This window comes from Styela clava, chromosome 8 (genome assembly GCF_964204865.1).
Source record: "Styela clava chromosome 8, kaStyClav1.hap1.2, whole genome shotgun sequence".
NCBI classification, from domain to species: domain Eukaryota; kingdom Metazoa; phylum Chordata; class Ascidiacea; order Stolidobranchia; family Styelidae; genus Styela; species Styela clava.
Window position 1 is genome coordinate 16,952,578 of NC_135257.1, and position 25,579 is coordinate 16,978,156.

A 25,579-nucleotide genomic window follows, 5' to 3' on the forward strand; every position below is an offset into this window, starting at 1 on the left:
ATATACATTATTCAATTCACCCAAAGCGCGATAGACCATTTTCTCCATTTGAACAGCTTGAAAACGGTAAACACTCTTCACTAGTAATACAACGAATGGTTCAGATATCGCCAAAAAAAAAACGATCAAAGAAAATATTGAATTAAGGACTACATATTTCACCACAAAGTACAAGTAATATGTCCTAGATCAAACAGTCGATTTCGCAGACAAAATGTATTTCATGATTTTATTAATTTTTCAAAATTTATCATCCACATTGATATTTATTAAATCAAATAAATTACACAATTATTAAACAGAAGTTCAATGTAGTTTGTTACTAGGACTCATTGTATACGCCAGCGTTAATGTCGCGGACCCCCTGATGCATTACTTCCATTAGATTGAACGTCTCCTCACAGACTGGTTCGATCTAAAAAATATATTTCATGGTTAGTACGAAACATCAAAATTACTGGAGTTATCGGGCAACCGACTAGATTAATGTCACCCGCAGAGAGAGCGTAGCCAGGATTTTTTAAAAAGAGGAAAATGGAGTATGTGGGTGTGCTAAAATTTCTAATAGTTAAGTCAGACCGTAACAGCTAGCGAGCCGGATCCAAGCCTCTCTTTTTTAAATTTATTGACTACAGCTAGATACAAAAACAAACCATTAATTCACTTAATTTAACATAGCTCACGGGTCTGCTACACACAATTAAAAAGTTTGTGAATTGAAGTCGCTTTCATCGCCTGCATCTTGTATGACCAGTGTTTATACAGTAACGGAGAATTGACGCTTGGCTCAGCGGCAACCAACGTTAGATACGTTTTCTAACTAATCCCTGATTACTAAACATTCGTTTTGAAACCACCAAATTGAAAAATCTTATTTTTTAAATATAAACTCAAATCTTACTTGGCGTGCTGGGAGAGCGAAGCCGTATCTGCCCTCATCTCGGAGTTCGATAGTGTAGGAAAGTGGGACCCCTGCATCGTATGCAAAGTCATCGGAACCTCCTGCTGCCAAGTCTATGTAAAAGATAATATTTAATTTGCATTTTGTTTTATTTGTCCTGGTTGTAGATTGAGTCCATGCAAAATATCAATTTGGCATTATTGATTAAACACGACTGTATTATAAAATGCCATTTGTATATACACATGAGGTAAAAAAAAATAAGTTTGCTTTTCACAGCAGTCAAAATACACAATCACGACACTTTTGGGGGTTGACGTGGGTGCCGTTCTTGTATTCAAATGAAATATTGTTTGTTAGGGCTTGCTTCTTCAGCTACGGGACGGTATTATGTCTAAAAATGTTGTACTGCATTCCTCGCGATTAGACATAATTTCTCAATAGCAAACAGGAAATATGCATTATGATTTGATTGTTTGAAAATTAAATTATAAACTCAATGAGTATACTCACAAATAGTCGTGCCTCCTGGACCGTAAATATATTCTGTACCAAAAGGAGTTTTGACAGCATTATAAGCTGCAACTGCGTAATAGTCCTGTAGATTATATGACAAGGATTATTGATTGAAATCTCACATTTTGCGTTTCTGTATACGCTTGAGTGTTGTAGTGAACCTACTAATTTGAAACTTAAATACAATTTAAAGATGATGCGGAAGGAAATTCGACTTCGAGGTTTACTAAATCAAGTAGAGTGTTTAGGAAGAGTTATCAGTACAACGGTATTTTATAAAACGATTCGTTAATTACTCTGCGCCAAATATATAGTAACAATCAAGTAAATTTCATTTTATATCCAGATTTTTGATTTCTAATGTCATTTCTCTAGTTCAACCTGTGTATTAGTGCGCTATTCTAAATGCCAAGTCAGGGCTCTCAAAAAGATTTCGCCAGACAAAATATTCATGAACTCACCAAATTTTTTGTAGTATCAGCAAGGCGAAGCTGGTAGGAGTAAGGATATAGGATCATTTGTCCGTAGGCGTGGAATGTGACGTATGCTTTCTGTAAAGAAAGTCAATATCACGTGATTTATGATTTGAAAGGCCATGTATAAAAACGTTAATACCATATTATATTCAAATGTAAATAATATTTAAATATTCACCAGTGAATTAATATTTGCTCGAATGAAATCTGCCACGGCTTTCACTTCAGGCTCAGATTCTGCAGAAGGTCCGTAGTATGTGTCAGAACAAGGGGATCCTGATGATCCTGGTCCTGACCATCCTGCATCACAGTTTCTGTTTGGATCAACACCGTAGCAAATACTTCCTGCGCGTTTGGAGCGAGTTTTTCTCCACATTCTGTCCTGAAAATTTAAATATATGGGCTTGTACAATTCTCGTTGTCGGAGATGCTAACAGCATTACTCTCTTTTTATATTATCAATTATTATTATATGACATTGTAATGGTAATTGAGAACATCAGTTATTGCGTGGATCAATTTGCATGTATTTCACCGCTTGTTATTGGGGAATAGGGCACTCGCACAACGAAATGATATGAAGAGATAGTCATTTACGCTCTTTAATACAACGCCTTGATTTTATTTAACAGAAAACGTTTAGTACTTATTTAGCTCCAGAATTAAAAAGACTGAACAATCCAAAAAATCCTACCAGAAATATTGTACAAAATGATTCATCTTCTTAAGTACAACTTCGTATATGTTATCAATATGCCGTTAATCACATTTTATCTCAAGTGATTCAAGACTACACAGTAACACATATATATTTCTGTAACATCTGGCACGAAGTTTTGTGTGCAGCATGTTTCTTGAATCATTAGGAATAATTATATTCACTCTTGTTGCAGCATCTTTGTAATATATTCACCGGCACAAAAGTATAGAAGAAGAATAAGTACTAATTCTCGCAGAAATCATTAGCGCAAATCATATTTTTAATCATTAATAATATTTACAAAACAACACTCACATTGGTGTGTGTGTATTGATAACCGTCAACGTTTACTACGGGAATCACGTGAATAGTCAGGTCGTTCAAGATTTCGGAATCTATCAGCTGTAAAAAGATCATACATATGATTTATATCAGATGTCTTAGAATTAGATAGTGGAGGCACCTCTAATCTAGGCCACATAATGAAAAGATCTTCACTGTATATACCTGCTACCATGAGATGTCATGTTCAATCATTTTGTTGTTATAATACAACGGCTGTTGAACATCTTTCAAATAATTTTTTTCTGTGATGATTTATATATATATAAATTTATTTTCAAAATAATGAAACGCCCTCTTTACATAATATAATCAACTCATCTCTAAGTTTTCATTAGTCATTCACCTGTTGAACGTAGCATTGGCAAAAAGCCGGAGAAATCCATTCACGAGCATGAAATCCACAATCAACAAGCATAGCTGGTTTGCTATCGGAGGTTTTGAGAGTGAGCATTGGGATATCTCTGCCTTCCCAACTGGTTCCAATCACACTTCTTGTTACCAAAGTTGGATACTGTTGTTCAATATCCATCGTCCAACTATTAATCTAGGAAAATCAAGAAGATACAGCATTGTAATTGTATTGTATTGCAATTGATTCATTTATGTAACCTGATAATTAAAACGAGCAATGCAAATTTATGGACCGCATTTTATCTATAATTATGTGGATAAAAGAATATTATACCAAAAATCAAAGGCAGGCTTCCCTATAGAGACCTATAGTCAAGAAAGAACCGTTGCGTATTAAGCTTAGTATTTCTTAGTATTTCTAATAGTTTACACCACTTTCCACGTGTTTAGAAAACTTGTTGGAGAGGATTTGCACAGCGGCCGATATGAAGAAAAAACAATTTTAGCTCTGCACTTATACCTACGTCTACTGTTTTTACTAGAATTATACTAAGTTAATTTGAAAGCGTTACACACAAGATGAAAGCAAACGTATCTAACTAACCACTTTACGACAAAGATCAAACGGTTTTGTATTCTGATTTAAAAACACTTACTTCATCGTATGAGTGATATATGAAGTAATCATATCCAAGCAATGCTTTAGGATGATTTCTTCTTGGTTCAACTTGTTCATCAATCGCCATCTGGACATCTCCTATTTTGACCTGAATTCATGATGTTTCATATGATTCTTGGACGCACGCATGCGCATTTGTTTTTGAAGGGTGAGTATTGAAAGTTTTCATACTTCGTCTATGTCTAAATCGTCATAGACTCTATGACATGTCATTTTCTTATGTTTTTTTTTGATATTACTCTGGTATTTAATAGTTCAACGGGGGTTTGAAACGTTTTGTTTTGGTACTCCCGTAGTATGTGCACCAAGATGGCGCACAGCCTGAACTTAGTATGTGTACCGGGTTGGGATTCAGGTTGTGCGCCATCTTGGTGCGTCGAAAAATAAATTTGCTCAAAGACAGAGACTTCAATATTCTAGTAACTTAGAGATATATCTGATTGATATGTTTGGTCTGATTGGCAATACATGTCTATAACAACCTTTATTGATGCGGTAATTCGAACTCTACCATTTACGAAATATCCTTTTAAGTTTTAATCTTAAAAACTAAAAGCACCTACCTCAAAATTAATTCCTGCGTCTTTCATCGTACGCTTAAATTTCATCAATTGAAATCTGAATTATTAAAATAAAATTTTGATTTTGATTTGAAGTGTTCAACATACTCTGTGAAATTTTTAAAATAGGATAATTGAATGGAATCTGATTTGATTTGCATTAAAGCAGTTTTATTCGAAGAACAAACATTCATATATTGTCCAAAAGAATCATTCCAAACGATGAAAAAAAAAATTATGCAAAAAGGTTGGCTTCACTCGGAGAATTATACAAAATGTAGATTTTTGTTTGTTCCGCTAAATCCGCTATTTCAATATGCACTATTCCACAGCAAAAATTTTTATTCATTTTTAAATTTTCTCGATCTGTGGCTGCACGCACGAAAGCAAACAAAATCATATTTCTTACAATTCCAAATCGGATACATGTTAACAAATATTGAAAATACAATTTAATAAATTCAAAAATCTTACTTTTCTATCCTGACGTCAACTGGATTGTTTTCGTGCACTTGACTGGGGTAGCCAGGATTCCAAAAATCAATCTAAATAACAACAGATTGCTTTGAAATATTCAAAACTAAAAAGTCAATTCATATTCAATGTTTTCAACTACATTTTCATGATCCTCTTTAGCATTTTTTGCATGCCAATTTTATTAGAAATACTTTTCCATTCGTTTATGGTATATTTCAAATTAAGCACATTACTAGGCAATAGTACTTAATTGGGATACTCTATATCAGGGGTTCCCAGCCGCCGGTCCGCGAAGCTTTTCTGTCGGTCCGCGAGAAATTTCATTTTGTTGTTTTCCTGCCGTCTCAATCGCTTCATCGAAGCCGAAAAGACGAAGTTACGTTGGTTTATTATGCAATTTCTCTTCCGTCGTCATATCACTATTTGATAATTTCGGTATTAATTGCCCGGCGACGTCTTGGCGCCGAATAATCACACTTTTCGCTTTTACGGTTCCGATTCATCGCAAAAGCGCTCCATCAAATCTCGCAAGATTCAGAAACCTGAAAATCAGCATGCGCGCTCTTTCTGTTTTGCATACTTTTCTTGATGAATGAGACGAAGTTACGTTGGTTTATCACGCAATTTCTTTTTCGCCGTCATATCACTATTCGATAATTGCGGTATTAATTGCCCGGCGACGTCTTGGCGCCGAGTAATCACACTTTTCGCTTTTACAGTTCCGAGTCATCGCTGAAGCGCTCCGTCAAATCTGTCTAGATTTAGAAACCTAAAAATCAGCATGTGTGTTTTTTCCGTTCTGCTTGCTTTTCTTGATTAATATTACCATTCAAATAAAAGGTTATGAATATTTCTCTGTTTAAACCAAAAAACTCCAAGAACAGTATAATATTCCTGAGCTTCACCTTGACACCCAGCGAGATATCAACTTGTTGCGACCCTGCAGGTAGTTACGAGACGCTCAACAAAAGCATGGGACGGTGATAACTTTTCTGGGTGATGCACAGCAGGATTTTTAGCCAGGTGCCAAGTAAGCAACGACTTTATCATTGTAATATAAATTCATTTTGTTTGGTGCGTCGATCAACTGCAGAGAGATTGATATGATGAAACCTCTACTTTACAGTCCAGATTTATAAAATAATCATTGTCATAATTCCTTCTTGAGCTCTCAAACTGTCCGAATTTCTCACTGGAGTTGGAGGTAATTGTGTTTGTACATTTGGCATGTACATGTTTTTTATATGAGATTTGTGCTTTTTTACGCGTAATGGGTGCCCAGCACTGCATTTTATTATGCAAATATATGTTATTATTTCATGTCCCACCCATTTCAATTTTTGGCCGGCACATTATTTGATAGTTTTTCCGCATGTGAAATGTGGTCCGGTCCGCGAGTACGTTTTATTTAATTTTACCGGTTCGCCATGGTAAAAAGGTTGGGAACCAGTGCTCTATATTGAGTATCGAATATCCAAAGACTAAACAAGTAACTGGAACACTGGCGTTATATTCCAAACTTATTCAAGGCAGAAATCTTTTTCCGCTTCCGTTAATAATAAGTAATTCATATAATTTAAAATATATATTTTTCAAATTGAGGTTGATAGTTTGTCTCATTTTTTATCTGGCCATTTCACATTTACAATGTTTAAAAATGTAGATTTGATGCAAACATTATACTGTATGTGTATAAACAAACTATCAATTTTTTGCTAGTATCCCAATCACGAGAGTAAATAAATCTTTTATGTAATGAATTGAAAACTAAGATTTCTTTGTACCTCGTTCTCATATCCTCTGATCAGTTCAACTTGGTCTTGAGTTGTTGGATGGAGTGTTAGAACTTGATCTCTGGAAAACAAAATTAGCTTATCAAAAATGGAACGATAGATTAAATCAGGAATACGCATGTTAACGTACTTTGAATATATGCATTGTTCATTTACAATATGTTAACGTTTAAGAACACGTTCCCGTCGCTAACAACAGGTTCCTTCATTTCAGAAAATTATTCCGAACTAATTAGATTAGATATAATGGAATACTTTGTACAATGAATGTATACGTTATTTTTTAATATTTTTACTCTGCACAATGTTAATTTCATATCTGATAGAGTGGGTGAATAAAAATATTTTTGATTCTATTTTGTTTCAGTTTTAATTCCGGATCAACAAACTCTTTCATTTAATTGAATTATACATTGGTGAATATATCTAATAATTTTGTCATATATGTCAGCGTTGAATTCCTACCGTGAGTCGACAAAGAGAAGTCGCGTCGCTCAAAATTATCTGGTAGTCCCAAGTCAAGTCTCCCTAGATGTAAGCCAAGTCGAGTCAGAGTTTGAAATGTTCTTTCCGAGCTGTTTTTTGGTTGACTCGAGATCAAGTCCAGTGACCCCAAAATCTATATAAATCGGAACTTACCCAAAAAATGTTTTCTTGGCCAATGCCAAAGAGACAAGACTGAATAAAACGAATAACTTCATTTTGTTCTTTCGTAAGTCACAATTGTGATCGAAATGTCATTTTGCTATCAACTCATCCCTCTTTTATAACCAGCAAAATCGCCATACCATTTGGTCAGATAATAGTTGAGCGGAATTGCATACACAAAAACAGGCGAAAAAAGAAGTTCTACCTTTATTAATATTTTAAGAATTGGTCAAACTGAATTCATAAATATACAAATATATCAAATGATATATTGTGCAAGACTGACCAATAGAATATTCTTACTTGGCCTAGCTTATTATCCTTATTATCCTTCCTTATTATCGGGATTTTTATTTATTCGATATTAATAACGATCTAAATTGATACGATGATATTATTTGTCCAATACGTCATTCAGACGCGGTTGCGTGGGAATACAGAGATGTTGTTAGAAGTTTTACAAAAATATTCATCATGTAACGTCCGTGTATTACAAATGTAGGTTTTGAAGTCATTTCAGTTTGATCATTTTTTTGTCATAATCAAGGCGTTTTTGGGAGTAACTATATTGGATAATATTGGGAATTACTTCAATCGTTTAAAATATACGGTGTTCTGAATAGAAATGATAAAAAGAATATTACATAATTGATTTTATAATCGGAAAAACTTCGTAATTGTCTTGATTTATACATTTGAATTTTTGAATTTGTAGTACTCGAAAGCGTGGCGTTTTTTTTTTTAAATCGTACTTTTCTACACTAGTGGCGAGAGTTTGCTACAAAAGATCCAGACGATTCTTTTCTTTGTTCAACATGAACGAACATTTTTTGAATATGATCAAATTGTATGTCTAAATATTAGTTGATTTGACGTAATTCTGAACTGTTTGACGCACAAATATCATTGGCATACCTCAATAAAGAAAAAACATTTACTATAATAGTCGTTTTATTTATCAAGTAATCTTAATTTAGCACAAATTATCGTTCCAGATAACATTACAGAAATTCGTATTACGTCACAGCAGGTTTTGTTTCTCACGACTCAGACCACCAAATATCGAATTCTTAATTCTGAATCGACGCTGTCTAGAGTTTGAAACGGCCACAGATGATATATGCTTAAAATATGATGATAAATTATAAAAAGAATATGAGTTCTGTTCCTGTTAATAAAAGTTATTTTAAATTTTTTGCTATAGATTGCGTAACATTTTAATCAGATTATAAGTATAACGATTATTATGATAATAAATGGGATTTACTGGTATTTTATTTTAGACGTCTTACCCGTAAACACTCATTATACACAGCATCACAAATGACGGCAATTTGCCGGCAATCCGACGTAATGTTCTTTTAATTTGACTAAAGTAAATTAATAAAGTAACTAATATTTTTAATCTAAAGATTCCTGGGGCACTAGGCGATTTTACGGCGATTTATGCCTTAAAATAGATTTTTCGAGATTAGATCGAAAGCTAGGTCATGCGTACTTTCTCCGAAGTAAAGAGGTATCATCTCTGAGCAAACATGGAGTCAACAATGAAATGATAGACGCTACTGAAACTTTATGAATTCTGGTGGTGCGTGAGGTGTCGGGTTCGAGAGCAATGCAAATTGATACGATCAAGAAAACGTCTATGAAGTAGAGAATTTTATATAAATGAAGTTATTGGAAAAAAATTATTGTCGGAAAGGTATCAATTCTCCAAATGACACTCCCGTAGTGTGTGTAACAGGTTAGGGTTAGGTCATAATTTTGTTCCAATTTTTCCTATTTTAGTTCGATTACGAGTTCGGGGATTGGCTGTGTTAGCCAAGTGATTATACCTCCTGTCCATAGGTTTCAGTCTCTTTACACAACTTGATGTAAAGTAGGCAAACAAAATTAGTTACCTCCATATTGGTATAAACACTAAACAAGTAAACACTAATCAAGCGCAATCCAAATATCTTATGACTTCTAATCTAAACTAGTCAATGCCCTGTAAAAGCGATGGGTTTACTGTTTACCATTTGTAGTAACTCAATGTTACTTTCAGTTCAGAACATAAATATCACTTACAATATAAACAAAATCAACTACCTATATTCCCCTGAGCAGTAATTTTTTTATCGCTCTAACATTTGAACTCAGTGAATAACATTTTGAAGGAAGCCATTGATGCCTGCTAATGGATCATAATCTTTATTTGTGTTTCATTCCTATTGTTTTGAAAACGTCATTATATCCTGTTAGGCTTAAATGCTGCTTATCGTTATAATTATGGAATAGGTACGTAGGTAGCGCCAACTCACTGAGTGTGCACCTCATCCAACAAGTTTATTTATTTTTGTTTTAATTTACATTTGTATGCTGAATTTTATGACATAGTGAACATTTTTAGCGTTTTTAAATTTTATTTGCTAGTAGTCGAGTGGGAACTTTTATTCCACTCCGATACATCTGCAATTTCTAATATTAAGCAGGTTATATCAATACGCCATTTCGTCGGCATCCACGAAACTACTAGCAAAATAACCAGCAAGGCTTGGAAATGGAAGTATATTTGGATTCAAAATGACGATTAAAACATCAAAAACTACACATTGTATCATTATGCTGAACAAAATTGAAGTATTTCAATAAAACAACTAGAAATAATGGAACTAGCACTTGGACGCAAAACAATAGTGAATACAGCACAACACAAAGCTGAAGCACAACTATTGACTGCAACTCATGCGGCATAATCAAATAAACTCTTTATTTAATCAAGACAGATCGGGATTATTAACTTGGTTAAAATATTTGCAATCGAAGTATTGATAATATAGAATATAGGACAGAAATGGACGAAGAACGGATAACTGAACGTCAAACTGAATTTCACTTTTGAGCTAAATAGCAATAATCAATGATAACATCCAAAGATTTATTTCATCCTTTTATATCAGAATTGTCTGCCCGTGATTGAGACATCCACAGATAAGCTGCCGAATAACAGTAGTTTGGGTCGCACCGCCCAGCAGCTCCGTGAAGTCCCTAAATTAAAAGATATTTTCAACATATTTCTGACAATTTACCGAAGGTTTGCAAAAATAGATGATGCGAGCCATTAATACAAAATGATTTCAAGTAATTTCGTTCATCTGAGTTTAACAATAACGGCCATCGACAACTTTGCAACGCAAAAAAGTCTTAGATGTGATTTTCAAATGGTATGATAGTGCTTTGTAATTTGATCTCCGGACCTTACTTTTCTCGGCGCTCTGAAATGTGTGCACCAAGATGTCGCACAACCTGAACCCTCACCTGGTACAACTACTATGTTCAGGTTGTGCGCCATCTTGGTGCACATACTTCTGGAGGTCCCTCTTCTCATGAGTCGAACTAGCCTGTCTATGTCATTTTAAAGTGTGGAAAAACAATTTAAATGCAATCTTTTTCAAATTATACAGTAATTTTACTATAATGTTGAGTCTTTGAGTCCTACGTTTAGAATCCTCCACAACAAGAGTTTTCAAACTGGGGTACATGTATTCCCAGATTTACATTTCAATATACTTTTTAACGGGTAAATTAAATTTAGTATAAGAATGTTCTTTTTATAATCCTCTAATCTGCCTGAAAATATCTTTATCACCTGATGTTAAATACCTTGAAGACTTGAATTTATGAATTCTTTAGGAAGTAGAAGTTTTAACTACAACTACAGTAACTACCAAGTATACATTCGCAGTTCACAGGACTCTCTTTGTCTAATAACAGCACGTGAGGTCATTTTAGAAGTGCACGAGCAAATTTATGAATGTCCAAAGGATACCAATAAACAGAAAGTTTGAAAAGCCTGCTTTCTAATCACAAACTCACTTGATAATGAATAGGTAGCTCAATGAGTCGCAATAAGTATTTTACGGAGATTTTATTTGAAGCTAAAGTGTGAAATATAGAAAAATTACCCTTGCTCCTGGGAGTCCGGGACGTCCACGCTCGCCAGGTAATCCTACATCTCCTTTGTGTCCTGGTGTTCCATGAACAGTTTCACCAGGAGGACCACGGATTCCTGGTATTCCTTGCGTACCTGGTATCCCATATCCGTGGCTTCCCCGTTCTCCTCTTTCACCTTTGGGACCTGAAGTATGAGTCGGTATTCGGTTATTTTAGTTTTTACATCATTGGTGAAGCGACTAATAGATAATAGAAAAAAAAACGAGGAGAGAAGAACGATCACCGATCAATAGTCAACTTACCGTGAATTGTGGAAATTATTATAAATACTCAATGACGTCAATTGAGCTATCTTAGATAAGCCAGGCTTGTCCATGGGACATATTTTTCTCTCCCATTCCCATCCCACCTACAGCAATTATGCCTGTCCCATCCCATCTCATGGGATTCCCATTGGAATACAATTCAATAAAAATTGTTAAATTTAGGTTTAGCGACTACTAAATAGGACTACCTGTACAAAAAGACATGCAAAACAACAAAATTTACTGACTTCGTTAACTTTATATTCACAATTACTATACATGTTTCCATCGGCCCCTTCACGAAGTATATTGTTAATGTTGAATATATTTTGCTCTTTATAACCGACAAGATAGTTATGCTCAAATATATGAACACGAAGTTTATAACAAGTGTTTTATCATCATTTCCCGAAAAATCATACGGTTTTCGTGTCCCATGGGAAGTACAAATGTGTGCTGTCCCATCCAATCTCATCCCATGGGACGTTTCCCATAGGAATCCCATTCCCACGAACAAGCCTGTAGGAACCTATGTATTTTGCCATTTCAAAACGATATGAACAAATATAAATATATACGTATTTTAACCTCTTTGTCCAACGGGGCCAACTTCTCCAACTGGTCCTTGCATTCCACGCGGCCCAGGTATTCCTTGTAGTCCAGATTGACCACGTGCACCTTGTATCCCAATACTCCCTGACAACCCACGAGAACCTTTTGGTCCTCGATACATCTCTGTGAAGGTTGAGCTTTCTAACAGCATCGTTACTATTCGGGGCACTTCTCCTACAATCAAATAAATTGGTATTTATTTATAAATGAAATATATTGAGATAATGGACAGGTAATTGATACAAGCATTTACGCACAGTCAGTTTGAATCTGACCGGTATTGCCTTCTATAGTATTCACTCAAGTCCTTTTACGTGGTTTTGCACTTTTAGGACTTTGCAACATTGGCGTTCGTGAATGCAAAAAAGAATAATGATATTTAAAACGATCGGAGAGCTTATTACTATATCGAAACAAGCCAATAGTAAAATTTATGAAACAAATTAAACACAGAACATTTAATCCCGATCTTACGCTTTCTCTTTTTTATCACACCTCATGGCAAACTTATATAAAGTTTTTAAAATCGTTTATGCAAGACGCAGCTGTAACAAATATATGGATAGAACTTACGATTAATCATGTTTCGACATTCTGTTTGTGCGATGGTTTCCATTCTGGCATCTGATGCTGCCTAAGATTCAAAACATTTATATCAAAGAGATTCATTACTATAAGAAACAACAAAAACTGAATTCTTGTCTAGTGCTGGTATTGCAGTCAATGAAAATTACAGAAATGTTGGGAGGCCGAGCAATAGTATGAGTGATAAAGGTGTATTGGCATTCATTACACTAAAGCTTGTAATATTAAATTTTCACAAACCAAATATTGAGGTTATATGAATAAAACAAAACGATAGCTAATGATCATGAATCAGTATTTAAAAAAATTTGCATGAAGACCCGGGTTGTCCAAGGTAGTCGACTACGGGGGCCACAAAATTATTTTTTCATTGTTCGCGAGCCACAATAGTGCCAAGAAAAGGTAAACAGTGCAATGCAAAACAAACACTTTTATTGTGCAAACACATTGATCAATATTTGTCATTTATCAAATTAACAAGCAAAAACCACCAAAAAACATACTAAAACTTGCAAAGTCTTCTTATATCTAAATTTAGTGCATGATTTCAAACTCTACATAATGGAAAAAGTGCTTTCGGACATCGATTTTCAAAGCAAAATCTTAACTTTTGAAAATGCTCACAAGCTTCTAAAATGCCGTTATAAATTATATTTTTTTGTCACCGACACAACTTGCCAACATATTATGCATTGTGGTATTTTCCCTCCCACATCCAGTTAAAAACCTGTTTGAATTCGTCACCTTTCCTTTCAAACTCATGTTTACAAAATCACTTACATGTAACTGCAGATTGATAGATTACCGAATGTGAGGTACAGGATGTGGTTCCGACATATAAGCAGCATTTTTTGTAATACTGTTTATGATGGTTGCAAAAAACACCAGGCATGATTTATGTTGTTAGGCCACAACATTAATATTTAGTTATCTGGCATAGCCAACCTAAGCTAATAGAATCCGCATTCAATTTTTACTTTTCTATGATGCCAAAATTGTTAGCATATATCCCAGACCAAAAAGATAGAAGGCCAGATAACAATTTATACTGCCAAGCACATAATTCAACTTTGCTAGTTGCCTCAGCTACTCATAACAATAGTCAATTCAGTGACATTAGTGATGTAACAATAAGTCAAACAATTTTCTGGTTGATTTTATGGTGGAAAAACACCAAATACGATTTTTTTCTGCGGGCCACAGATAATGAAGCCTTGGGCCACATGTGGACCCCCCTAAATTGTAGACGCATAAAAATGCCATAAAAAATTCGATGCTTGGCAGAATTCCTCACAATACCACTTTTGTTTAAAAAAACATGCATTCTATTTACCATCCCGAACGCTTTCTGGCCGCGTATACTTTGACCAGATGATATCCCAGGTAATCCAGGAGGACCTGGCGGTCCAGGTGGTCCACGGGGGCCAGTAGCTCCTATTCCACTTCCTGCTGCACCGGCACCTCCACCGGGAGGTCCGGCCGGTCCCACATCACCCTGAATAAAAAAAGGATATTTTAAAACCCTTCAAAATAATTGAAGTATATTGAAATACTTTTCATTTTTGTATACACTTCGTGGTCGCCATTTTTTGTCTTATTAATGGAACTAACATTTCTTTCAGAACCACCGAGGGCGCACGAGTACAGTCGGAATTCATTTGCTTTTCAGCTGTGTTAAGATAGGGATGTAACTGTTATTGTAATGTGATATTATTACCGATTAAAATCGATAAGTGACAACCTACCTTTTCGCCTTTGCTACCGGGTACTCCACGAAATCCATCTAGACCCTGAACAAAAATGTTTATTATTGAATTATTTTTTTTTTCAAACCTGACCAAATAAAATGTTCAACTTTTTCTCAATATAGCTCAAGCAGGTTTTGATTTACATTTAGTATAAATATTGATATTTAATCCAACAGTACAATCGCTTTTTTAAATGCTTCAATGATTTGATTAAAGTTTCTAGGCAACTTGCCTTAGAACCCTTTTCACCACTTAATCCTTGTGGGCCAGAGGGACCTGCTGGACCAATTGGTCCAGGAGGGCAATTGCATTCCTCTTTTTGTATGATAATCCCAGTCGTTCCTCCACCTCCACCTGCTGATGATGGTACTTTTTCTTCTAAGTCAAGCTTTGGAGTGGATTCAGGGGCATCGATAACTTCTCCGATGCACTGAAAATACATTTTAAAATGATTATTCTTTACCCTAATGCAGTGAAGGCTAGAAACACAAACAACTGATAGCGATTATATTGCCTTGTTAAATGTATATTAGCACCTTTATTACAAAAACTTCCAAAACGTTTAGTAGTTTGATGCAGGTCGAATTTATTAAAATCTGGATTTAAAATTCTTTGCATTTTCACTGCAAGCACAAGACACTTCTTTTATGCAAGTTTTTCTCCGGTAAATTTCGAAATTTCAATTAAATGTGGAAAGAATAGTGTGGATACATAAATGCAGGTTGCAGCTGACGAGCTATGAACTTTATATGGGTTTATCTTTGCAACGAGACGCCAGTCAATAACGATTTTTTTCAACTCACCTCTTTCCCTTTATATCCCTTCACGTCACAACAGCCTTCCATATAATTTTGAATTTCACCGCCTGATCCGCATAATATGTCGAGTCGTTGAATATCGAACTAAACAAAATTGAAAAGAACTAGTGATAAGTAATTGATAAATATAACTGAATACTAGAGTGTTAAATATGTTGCCCTGTTCTTCTTATGTATGGTATATTCACAACTTAAATTGATTTTAAAAGTTATTGCCTGATTTTACATCGTATTTGTTGATTTATCTTGTGTTTCACTGATTTTGGTTATCGAGCGCGTACTCGTATGTTTTTAGTTACAAGTTTTGATGGCTTTCTAGGTACTATCTCTGCATTTTCATTGTCTGTTTGTTATTGTCATATACAACTCACAATGCAAAGATACTTGTTAAAGGGGAAATGGTGTCAGAAGTATGGATATAAAAAATAGAACGAAAAATGAAAAAAAACGAAAATTGGGAAGTTTTTTGTAGTAACAATCAGGATTACAAAATTTGGCTATTTGTAGTTTATTTTTAAAAAAGACAAAATATAATTGAGTGTTTATATTTGATCATGATCGAAATGTCCAGTTTCGTGTATCACCGATGATTCGCAAAATTCGACAGTGTGTTTGAAATTACGTTGATTATGCATTTAAAAACATTCGAACAAAATAATAAATATATAAAAAAAACATGAAGTGCGTAGTTGAAGCTTACTGAAGCTGATTTTTTACTGCTGAAAGATTTTCCAATTCTTGCGATTCCATGTTTCGTTATTCCAACGTTGTTTGCTCGAAATGATTGCCTGAAGAAAATTTCAGTATTTGGTCAAATGCTCAATATATAAATGCACATTATTGCATTTGGCGATGTTACTAATAGTATCACACACGGTTGTCGCAGATTCCTAATTTGTTTATGTATGAAAACTGTATACTCTCTTGGTAGTTTCATATCTTTTAAAGTTTAAACAATACATGAAAGGTATGAGTCCCAGATACCCTAATTATTTTTACAATTGGAAATTGAAGTTTGGTCGCCCTGTAAATTTAATTTTCATCTAATATTTATTTTGTATTGAATTCCCCATTATTATAGATTGAATATGCTAAATTGGCTATACAATAAATAATAAAAATATCAACAGAATTTCATTTCTGCGTGGTTGCCAATATTGAATACGTTTCCAAACTTTTTCGGTTCGCGAACCCTTTTTACTGCCACTTTTATTATCTTTATTTATTTTTATAAAACTCACTACATAAAGATAAAGTTGGGTTGAATGTGACTTTTCCCTTCTGCTTTTATTAACTGCAGTTACATTTATATTCTTCTGGGTACAATAATACCAAAATAATACTGTTTGGTGTGTAATCGTGGCTTAAAATTCACCCATACACACCAAGAACTGGTTTAGAGGTTCTACGTTGTTTCAAGCCATGAATTGGAGCCATGTGCCCCAATTACCATAACTAAATCGCAATCGTTATTGAACACGAAATGAAACGATGGATCTTTTAATACTATACTGTTTTTTCTGAAATAAATCGCCTTTCTCTTGAACTACTGGGCCAATTGCTTTGAGATTTTCGGGGATTGAAGCTTGTTTTACAAATACGAATCAAAGTTTCGGTAATCTTCGGTTTACTTTTCACATTATATATATTTTATATATATAAACTTTTCGGTTTGCGACCTACTCTAATTACTTTTATTTATTTTTGTAAAACTTGCACTCCAAGAATTGGTTTAGAGGGTTTTAATTTCTTCGAAATTTTTGGTGGCTAAAGCTTGTTTTACGAATACGAATCAAAGTTTCGGTAATCTTCGGTTTACTTTTCTAATTATATATATTTTAACTTGAAATCCCCGTTTTAATATACTATACTTACCTCCCTGCTTTTTGGCAGTTTATATAAAGATCCACAAAATCCCCGCTGAATAAAAATTGTAGCTTATGCCAATCTCTGTTTGACAATGAATCAACTCTAGGACCTCGAAATACAGCAATTTCTGGAGGACTTGATGCTCTGAAAAAAATAGTTAAACTCAACGTCGTTTCTAACGTTATATAGTAAATAATATTTACACGCCATAAATTGTGACAGTGGTTTCCAAGCTTTTTCAATATATTTCTGGGATAGCTTATAATGTGGTCATAAATATTTTATACAATGATACTAAATAAGTAAAAAAAAGTTAATGAAACTACACCGAATTTATACAAAATAATATATATTTCTTTCTTTCCCGGAAACAACAAAATTTCTCCCTGGTCGGGAAACGATGAAATAAGATCCTTACAGTACATTGTTATCGATATTTATAACATAGAAAACATAATATAACATAGAAAATTCAAAACTTTACCGCGAAAATGCATTGTTTTACCGCAAAAACAACAACAACTGCAAAACAAACTATTTTGGGTCCTCTTGAAATATGCGCACCAAGATGTCGCACAACCTGAACCCTAACCTGGTATACATACTGAATTCAGGTTGTGCGCCATCTTGGTGCGCATACTTCAGGAGATCCCTATTTTGTATATTTTAAATCCCAATTTAACCAGTCCAAAATACCTAATATTATTGTCTGAGAGCAGTTTTGTAAAACTTACTCAATAAAAATAACGTTAGCTTACAGGATGCCTTTTCCATTCTGCTAATATTAAATGCAGTTAGATTTAGATTTTCCCGGCGACAATAATATCAAAATATTACTCTTTGGTGTGTAATTATGGTCTAAAACTCACCCATACACGCCAATCTCGTTGGCATTGCCATCTCGGTTTATTGAGAATTCAACTGCCTCTGAATCGTCTGTTAATTCGATTAAATGCCATACATCAGATGTTCGTAATTGTTTTCCCATTCGTAGGAGAGCAACGACTGAAAAATTAGACGTCGGGAATCCATTTGGAAACACTTCGCTGTAATGTAAGCACGGGCGTTCAGAAAATAATTTGTAATTGCTACTACTAGTACTACAGAAAATAATGCTCAGTCGAACCTCAAGGGAGACTGGATCGTTTACAACAGGGGTTTGCAACCTTTATATACACGAGAACCAGAAACAAGTAACTGGATAAAGCCGCGGGCCGCACTTTCATTTGACATAGGCTTCCTGGTAGTTGCAAATACAAAAATTCTTGGGTATTGATGTTGTGAGATGCGTTGTTTTCTTTGCACAAGATCAGATATAGGCATTATAACGCAAAGAAATTGGAATTACTTGCAGATTAAATTAAAATCTCGTTTCGCGGACCGCACACCATTCAAAGTGGCGCTTCTCCGCGGGCCGCACAAGTTTTCCTCATGGGCCTCATCTGGTCCGCGTAACAAAGGTTGCACACCCCTGGTTGACAGCGAGCTTCCAAATGCTACTTATATCTTGGCTTTTGCTTTTGCTTCCAAGTTTCTTAATTTTTAGTGGAATCATATTTATTCATATTTTATTCTTTGTCGACTTCAAGTCATTTTCAGTCAGTTTAAAAATTTAAATAAAATATCATTTAAAAATCTTTGGGAAGAAAAAGCTTGATGCTATTATTGGCCCCCTTGCGTTTATTTTACACGTACTCGACATTGCTCGATGTGAGCAGTTGTATTCCTAATATTGTATTTTTTATAGTTTGTCGAACAAAGCGACAATCCATTTTTATTTACCTATAATGTTACAATGCGGGAAAATGAAAATATTGACATAAAGGCGTTATGATTGGTAATGAATTGGTAATGAATCAACTCGTGAATGTTCCAACTAACTTTTTCGGTCGAAATGCGCGAGTCCTTCCTTGAAATCGGTATGATAACGAATCTTCAGCCATTCCTTTTCTCATTTTTAATTTCATTTCATCTGCATTTCCATGGAGATTCATCGATTCCAGTAAATTATAACCTGGTGCACAAACAGCATATTGAAATTTAGAATTTTAGGGCTTCAATCTTGCAGGATGACCAAATGCAATTAATTAGGGCGCTGCAGAAATGTGTTTACCAATATGTAGGTAACTAATTTTGTTTGCCTACTTTACATCAAGTTGTGTAAAACAAAGGGTCCGAAATCTATGGACAGGGGGGTATATTCACTTGGCTAACACAAACAGTTTCGGAACTCGTAATAGAACTAAAATAAAGAAATTCAGAATAAAATTATTGCCTAACCCTAACCTGGTACACAAAATTAATACTAAATAGCAAGGCTGATTGCCAGGTATTTAAATTTCAAAAGTATACAAATGGATTGGTAGAAAAACTACCTAGCAATTTGCGAGACGGTTAACTTGCTTTTAACTCGTGACAATAAATTACAAATATATATAAATTGCTACATACCGTGTCTTCCAGATGTGCCAGACATTCTTGGACAGAACACAGCACCTGCGAATGAAAATAATTTGTATTCAATAATTTTGAAATAAATCTTGGAGGTTCAAATACAAAATGCAGGAATAAAACCTACTATATTACGACCCACTGTATTATAAGAAATGCTCATAAACTCTGGGAATTTCAAGAATACTCGCTGTAACGTACATAAACAATACCGGCAGCAAATAATCCTTAAATCGGACCTACTTTCCGTCGGAGTTACTTCTTTAAACACAAAACAAATTAATAGTAAAGTTGAGAAAATGTTTAATCGAAGTCTGTCAGTGCAATTTCACTGCTTTGCTCCAATTGCTGCCAACAGTGGGACAGAATGTTTAGCGGCCGGTTAAGCCTGATAATACACTAAGAAAAGTAAGAGCCAATCTCTCATGAATAAAAGTTTCTAATTTAAACTCACCTCTACATAGACGTTCGATTACTTTTGCTGGAACTCCTGATAGATCTTCATATGAATCAACCGATATTTCATAAGAACTATCTTGGGGTAACGTTTCTGTTGTGTCTCCTTCGACTTCAAAATCGTCGATGATTGAAAAACTAGGAATATCTCTGACTACTATTTTTATCACATCAATCCCGGATTCGGAAAGCTACGAAAACAAAAATCAATCGTTAAACTCTGAACGTTAATGCTATTGTACAGTTATTTTTAGCGTGTAGTCGAACAAGGTTTTGGAAAGGCTGCGAAACACTTTTGTGGTTACTCTCGTCACCTCTCCAGGAATTTAATTAATGGCAGATTATGAAGAAACTAATAATCTTTACATTGGCTGAGTTAATTGCACCCTGTGTTAGGCGCTACGTTTAGGCTAATGCTAGCGGTTCCCAGCCGTGTCCACAAGGCTAGGCGCAAAACTGATTTTACTTTCACTTTACAAAGAAAACTCCCCGTTCTTCCTAATTGCATTGCTTGATAGGGTTATTTTCACTTTGTTGAGCACGAATTGTTTGAACATGATGATATTTGGAATTTGGGGCCACGAGTCCTAAATGATTAGGAACCACTGAGTTAATTTATGAACTAACGAAACATCTGTTCATGCACCTAACACAAATAACCGGTCACCTATTCCAACATGGACGAAAGGCCGTGGTTTGTCATAGGGTTAAGCCGTCTTTTCGGATTTCATCTCCCGGTGATAAATATGAAAGTGCCATCCTATAACATTCTACGCCAACTAGTAAGTTATATTCGATTCTCATCAACTCAATAATGTATTAATATTATCTGTATTATTATTTTGTTGTATTGTACCTAAGTGTAATAAATCCATTAAAAGTACCCATCTTACATTTGTAGTGTCGATGACTTCATCAAATTCAAAAGCTCCATCTCCATCCGTAACAAGAAAAACAGTCTTTGGCACGTTATATCGATCACCTGTGACGTCATCAAACCCTTGTTCTACAATTATATTAAGAGCTTGCAACGCGTCCACAGTAGCTAATTCCATAGGAATGCGTGATAAAATGATCCGTACATTGCCTTCATTTATTTTCTGAATTCAAATAAAAAATAAGTTTGTTTTGAACAGATCAACATGAGGTAATCATCCTAATTACTTGTGGGATATCGTCCCAAACTTGTATTCAAACCATCAATAGTTTTTATGTCACGTCGACATTTTATGTCACCATGGAGTTATAGTGAGCAAGAAACAGGTTGCTATAAACTACGTTCCAGTGTCCGCCATCTTGGTTCACATACTTCGAAAGTACCCAAATTCAGTCTCGTTATGTGCGATAATTACCTGCAATCTATAAATTTCGCCTTCTCATATATATATTGGGTTGGTTGTATATGGTTGTGCCATTGGCGGTATATGCATATTTTATTGGCTGTATAGGCATATGAGTTGTTTATAAATGCATATTTTAAGCTAAATTCATTGTGTTAATAGCCCCACTTAGAGAGTATACAGTTTTGTCTTGTTTTCTACGTTACCTGCAATCTATATACTTCACTTCCTTCTCCTCTGAGCACCATAGAAAGGAATGACGTTGATCCATCTACGCTCATTCCACTCGCGATATTTGACAACATTCGTATTATAAGATTGAACTTATCTTCGTCCATCGTACTAGTATTGTCCACAACAAATACCATGCTTGTTTTTGTGTTTTTACATTCTTAATAAAGTATTTCATCTTAATTTCAATAATATAAAGTATTTACAGTTTCGCTATAGATGATTGCACGGTACTCCTGTAGTATACGAACCAAGATGGCGGACACTAGAACGTAGTATGTGTACCAGGTTAGGGTTAGGCCATAATTTCAGGTACAAATACTACGGGAGTCACTTGGCTAGTCCCCGAACTCGTTATAGAGCTCAAATATGGAAATTGGAACAAAATTATGGCCCAACCTTAACCTGGTACACATACTGCGTTTCGGTGTCCGCTATTTTGGTTTGCATACTACAGGAGTACCCATTGCATCACCTAATTACAGTGCCTTTATGACATTACACCAGTTAAACTACATGAAAAAGGAGCGATCCCGCTTGAGCATACTTTCATTCGTTTAAATTAAATTCTATTTCAGACAAAATTTTCAGTCGAAACATTTTTTCTGGATAATTTTTTGTGAATTCCAGTTGCGTGATTATATATATATATATTGTTAAACTTTGGTTGTAAATTATCAAAACAAAACAACAACAAATTTATTCCGAAATACAAAACTAAACTTGGTTACCTAATTTTGTAATTTCTCGAATGTGTCTTGTCAGAACCGGCCCCAACTTTGCTGCCGCGAACGCATCAGGTACAGCATAAAAATATTCATCTGTTGGTTTTGTAGTAACCTAAAACAAGAGAAATGGAACGTAAGAAATGTTCCTTCATTTTAATTATGGGCACTAGGTCGTGTTCCAGAAAAGTCTTTCGTAATAAGGTTTTATGTCTATAATCTATAAACATTTGTGTTTTGAGACAATGACAAATAAGTTGGCACGTTCTGTTCTTGTAATTGTACTGTGAACGCATTTGTATTATCCGTTGTTGTGCAAATGTGACTAAACTCATCCATTCACTCATCATCCAACGATATCCATTTGCTTATAAATAACACGTTTTCCTCCCTCACATGTTTTAGATTAAACATTTAAAACGTTTACGAGAGACTTCTAGCCATCAACTAGGTCAATTTTTGGGGAAACACGGTAGATCTTAGATGACTCAGAGATGAGTTACATCAGAGTGAATAATTGAATGCACACATTTGCACATATCCTTGCTTTGAACGAATTATCCCCCTCTAAAATTCGTCTTAACGTGTTTAGAGATTTGTGATTTGAAAAAAACTTCCATTGCTATTTCTTTTTCCTTTTATTGGATACATGACTTACAAGATAATTAAATAGAATTTACAATTGAATAGGAATTGCAATGTATATAAAATACCGTTTCCAGTTGAGTAAGGCTTGCTGTCCTTCCGAGACTTATTCCGAATACGTAAACTCCCAATTCAGCCAAGGCTGATGCTGAATGAAACGAACTATCGCTGGTTGGATTCGACATAATTATTAGTAAGACCTGAAAATGAAGTTTATTGGTTTGAATAGAAATTGAAAATCGTTTTATAAGATAGCTCTAAAGATTGTTTATTCATTTTCTCAATCGAAAAATACTCGAAACAAGAAACGAAGTCTTTTTTTTGTGTGATGGTTTTCAAAGTTACCTTTACTTGTTGTGCGAACTTGGGTATCATCATCATCAATGAGTTACGCATCTCTAATAAGTTTAGTTTTTAAATTACAGCAATTCCTTTATAAGCAATGAATTAACGGCTAACATCCCAATGACGTGCTGCGCGAGTAAGATAAGGTTATTTTTTCGTACCTCGGCTTGGAAAATCATTGGGTCGGAGTATATTCTGCTTGAAATCTTATTTCTGGTTTTGCATTACTTGTTAACATAGTGCTTTGTGAAAGCGAGTGAAATATGACGAGATCGAGCCTTTGTACCGTAAGGTCAGCCCCAAATTTATACAGGGTTTCAATAACAAGGGCACAAGAAGTAAAACATTTCAATTTTAGTAAAAACTTCCGATTTCGGCTCACGCGTTTCTTCTGTACCAATTAACACACAGTCAGGTTGAACCAACATATCGCAATAGACAGGCGCATGGCTCGGTAGCGAATCTTCAGTTTAATGGAAAATTGCTCGTTGGTCATGAGACTGCCCACCTATATGCATCCATGAGCTTGTTCCAAGCTGAGAGGCGTGTGAACACCACAAACTTTTTCTTGCGAAGTTCATATTCAAAAGTGAGTTTCATTACATTTTTATTATTTGCATTTCTTACCTTTTTAGCCTGACTACGACTTGTATCTTTAAGGAACATCTCAGTGACGTGGTCAAGTGCAAGACCTAGTTTTACTGACAATCGATAATCTTTGGATTCGTAAGACTTTTCCATCGCGATGAGTAATTCGGTGATGTTCGTTGAAAACGGCAAAATTGTTCTTGACAAATCAAATGTATAGAAAATATTATACACACCAGAACTAGAGATGTATTGGTATCGGAAATATCGGCCATTTTGTCGATATTTGCCAATCTACAATCAGAACCAGAGAACTACGAAATATCTACTACAAATTTAAATAAATTACCTCATTTGTACCTAGTGAAAATATATTTATATCATCAAATATGTGAGCCATAAAAATTCCGTACTCCCGTATAGTATGTGTACCAGATTAGGGTTAGGCCAGAGTTTTATTCCGATTATGTTTATTTTAGTTCTATTACGAGTTCGGAGAATGTCTGTGTTAGCTAAGTGAATATACCTCCGTCAAATAGGTTTCAGTCCCTTTACACAATTTGATATAAAGTAGGCGAATAAAATTTGTTACCCCCATATTGGTACACACACTTCTGAAGCGCCAAAAATTCAACTCATAGGCGAGGGGGTCAGTCACCAAATCGAGTTGTAACATTGAAATATTCTCACTCCCTGAAAACATAAGTATCTCTTTCCATTTCAGTGGCCTCAATAAAAATTGAAGCAAACCTCAGAGTTGATAGGATGTTTAAATGAAATAAGAACGCGGTAGGTTCAGAGTTCAGACATTGAATAACATTGATTGTATTCTTTATTGTTTTGATGATAGAATTTGATCTATAAATAATGCTCATAATTCCTGATAAGCCACATGAAAGACAGTTTTTGTCGATGGCGCCCCGACAATTGTTTTATGAATGTTTGCCTAATCTATTTTTGATTAATCAAGTCTTCGAGATCTTTTGTAAGTGTTATACAGCTGATGAACAGCACACTAATCATAAATTGATAAAGCACGACGGACGTTATATAGAAACGCCCACTTGGTAAATACTTCAGTTTTGACCTTTTCTGCGTGGGCAAACACAAAGTCAATATAGTAATAGACTTTAAAACACTATAATATAACCAGATAATACTGCATATTCTAAAGAGCTTCCGTCCCTGTTTGAATTTAATAATACTTTCTAAAAATATCTCTTATTATGATATACACCATGAATTGATAAAATATAAATCCCACAATATAAATTCATGTACCTAGGCTCAGCGGCGAACTGCACTACCGCAAAACGAGTATCGTACTGTACCGATGATTGTTCTAAGAGTTTTACAATGAAGGCTTGAATTTCTATAAAGAATCTTCCTCCTGGAAGCAAGGTGGAGTCTTCCAACAATACGATAAAATCCAGCTCTCCACCAGAAGCAACTAAAATAAAACATAGACTGACACAAGCG

At 34.8% G+C, this 25,579-nt stretch overlaps 2 protein-coding genes across 3 annotated transcripts in view; both read right to left on the reverse strand.

Annotated features, from left to right (window-relative positions):
• Positions 1-217: 217 nt before the first annotated feature.
• On the reverse strand, positions 218-7,660 carry LOC120346135 (carboxypeptidase B-like). Its single transcript, XM_039415795.2, has 12 exons — positions 7,438-7,660; positions 6,790-6,859; positions 5,003-5,073; positions 4,532-4,586; positions 3,946-4,056; positions 3,282-3,482; positions 2,909-2,995; positions 2,072-2,275; positions 1,879-1,968; positions 1,415-1,499; positions 902-1,014; positions 218-415 (listed from the first exon to the last, which is right to left on the reverse strand). The coding sequence occupies exons 1-12, from the start codon at positions 7,497-7,499 to the stop codon at positions 323-325; spliced, it is 1,242 nt and encodes a 413-aa protein (XP_039271729.1). The 5' UTR covers positions 7,500-7,660; the 3' UTR covers positions 218-322.
• Positions 7,661-9,982: 2,322 nt separating this feature from the next.
• LOC120346134 (collagen alpha-6(VI) chain-like) overlaps positions 9,983-25,579 on the reverse strand; it is a 31,332-nt gene continuing 15,735 nt past the window's right edge. The window contains exons 15-34 of one of the 2 annotated variants that reach the window (XM_039415794.2): positions 25,382-25,550; positions 24,140-24,299; positions 23,236-23,367; positions 22,529-22,637; positions 21,773-21,957; positions 21,120-21,326; positions 20,225-20,417; positions 19,771-19,815; positions 19,201-19,333; positions 18,189-18,365; positions 17,326-17,463; positions 16,151-16,238; positions 15,436-15,534; positions 14,865-15,062; positions 14,630-14,674; positions 14,218-14,379; positions 12,873-12,933; positions 12,276-12,473; positions 11,394-11,566; positions 9,983-10,476 (exon numbers count right to left, since the gene is read on the reverse strand). In XM_039415794.2, coding sequence (XP_039271728.2) covers positions 10,372-10,476; positions 11,394-11,566; positions 12,276-12,473; positions 12,873-12,933; positions 14,218-14,379; positions 14,630-14,674; positions 14,865-15,062; positions 15,436-15,534; positions 16,151-16,238; positions 17,326-17,463; positions 18,189-18,365; positions 19,201-19,333; positions 19,771-19,815; positions 20,225-20,417; positions 21,120-21,326; positions 21,773-21,957; positions 22,529-22,637; positions 23,236-23,367; positions 24,140-24,299; positions 25,382-25,550 — 2,777 coding nt within the window. In that variant the 3' untranslated portion in view covers positions 9,983-10,371. Of the gene's footprint in view, positions 10,477-11,393; positions 11,567-12,275; positions 12,474-12,872; positions 12,934-14,217; positions 14,380-14,629; positions 14,675-14,864; positions 15,063-15,435; positions 15,535-16,150; positions 16,239-17,325; positions 17,464-18,188; positions 18,366-19,200; positions 19,334-19,770; positions 19,816-20,221; positions 20,418-21,119; positions 21,327-21,772; positions 21,958-22,528; positions 22,638-23,235; positions 23,368-24,139; positions 24,300-25,381; positions 25,551-25,579 lie in introns of both variants that reach the window. The other variant, XM_078115393.1, reaches the window with a different exon arrangement.

Bases quoted from the DNA above. Each gene is read 5' to 3' on its own strand.
- LOC120346135 (XM_039415795.2), bottom strand. From the start codon at position 7,499: ATGAAGTTATTCGTTTTATTCAGTCTTGTCTCTTTGGCATTGGCCAAG. The intron at 2,996-3,281 runs GTGAATGACTAA...ATCTTTTTACAG, and splicing joins GCCAATGCTACGTTCAACAG to CTGATAGATTCCGAAATCTT. The intron at 416-901 runs GTAAGATTTGAG...TATATTTTTTAG, and splicing joins TCGCTCTCCCAGCACGCCAA to ATCGAACCAGTCTGTGAGGA.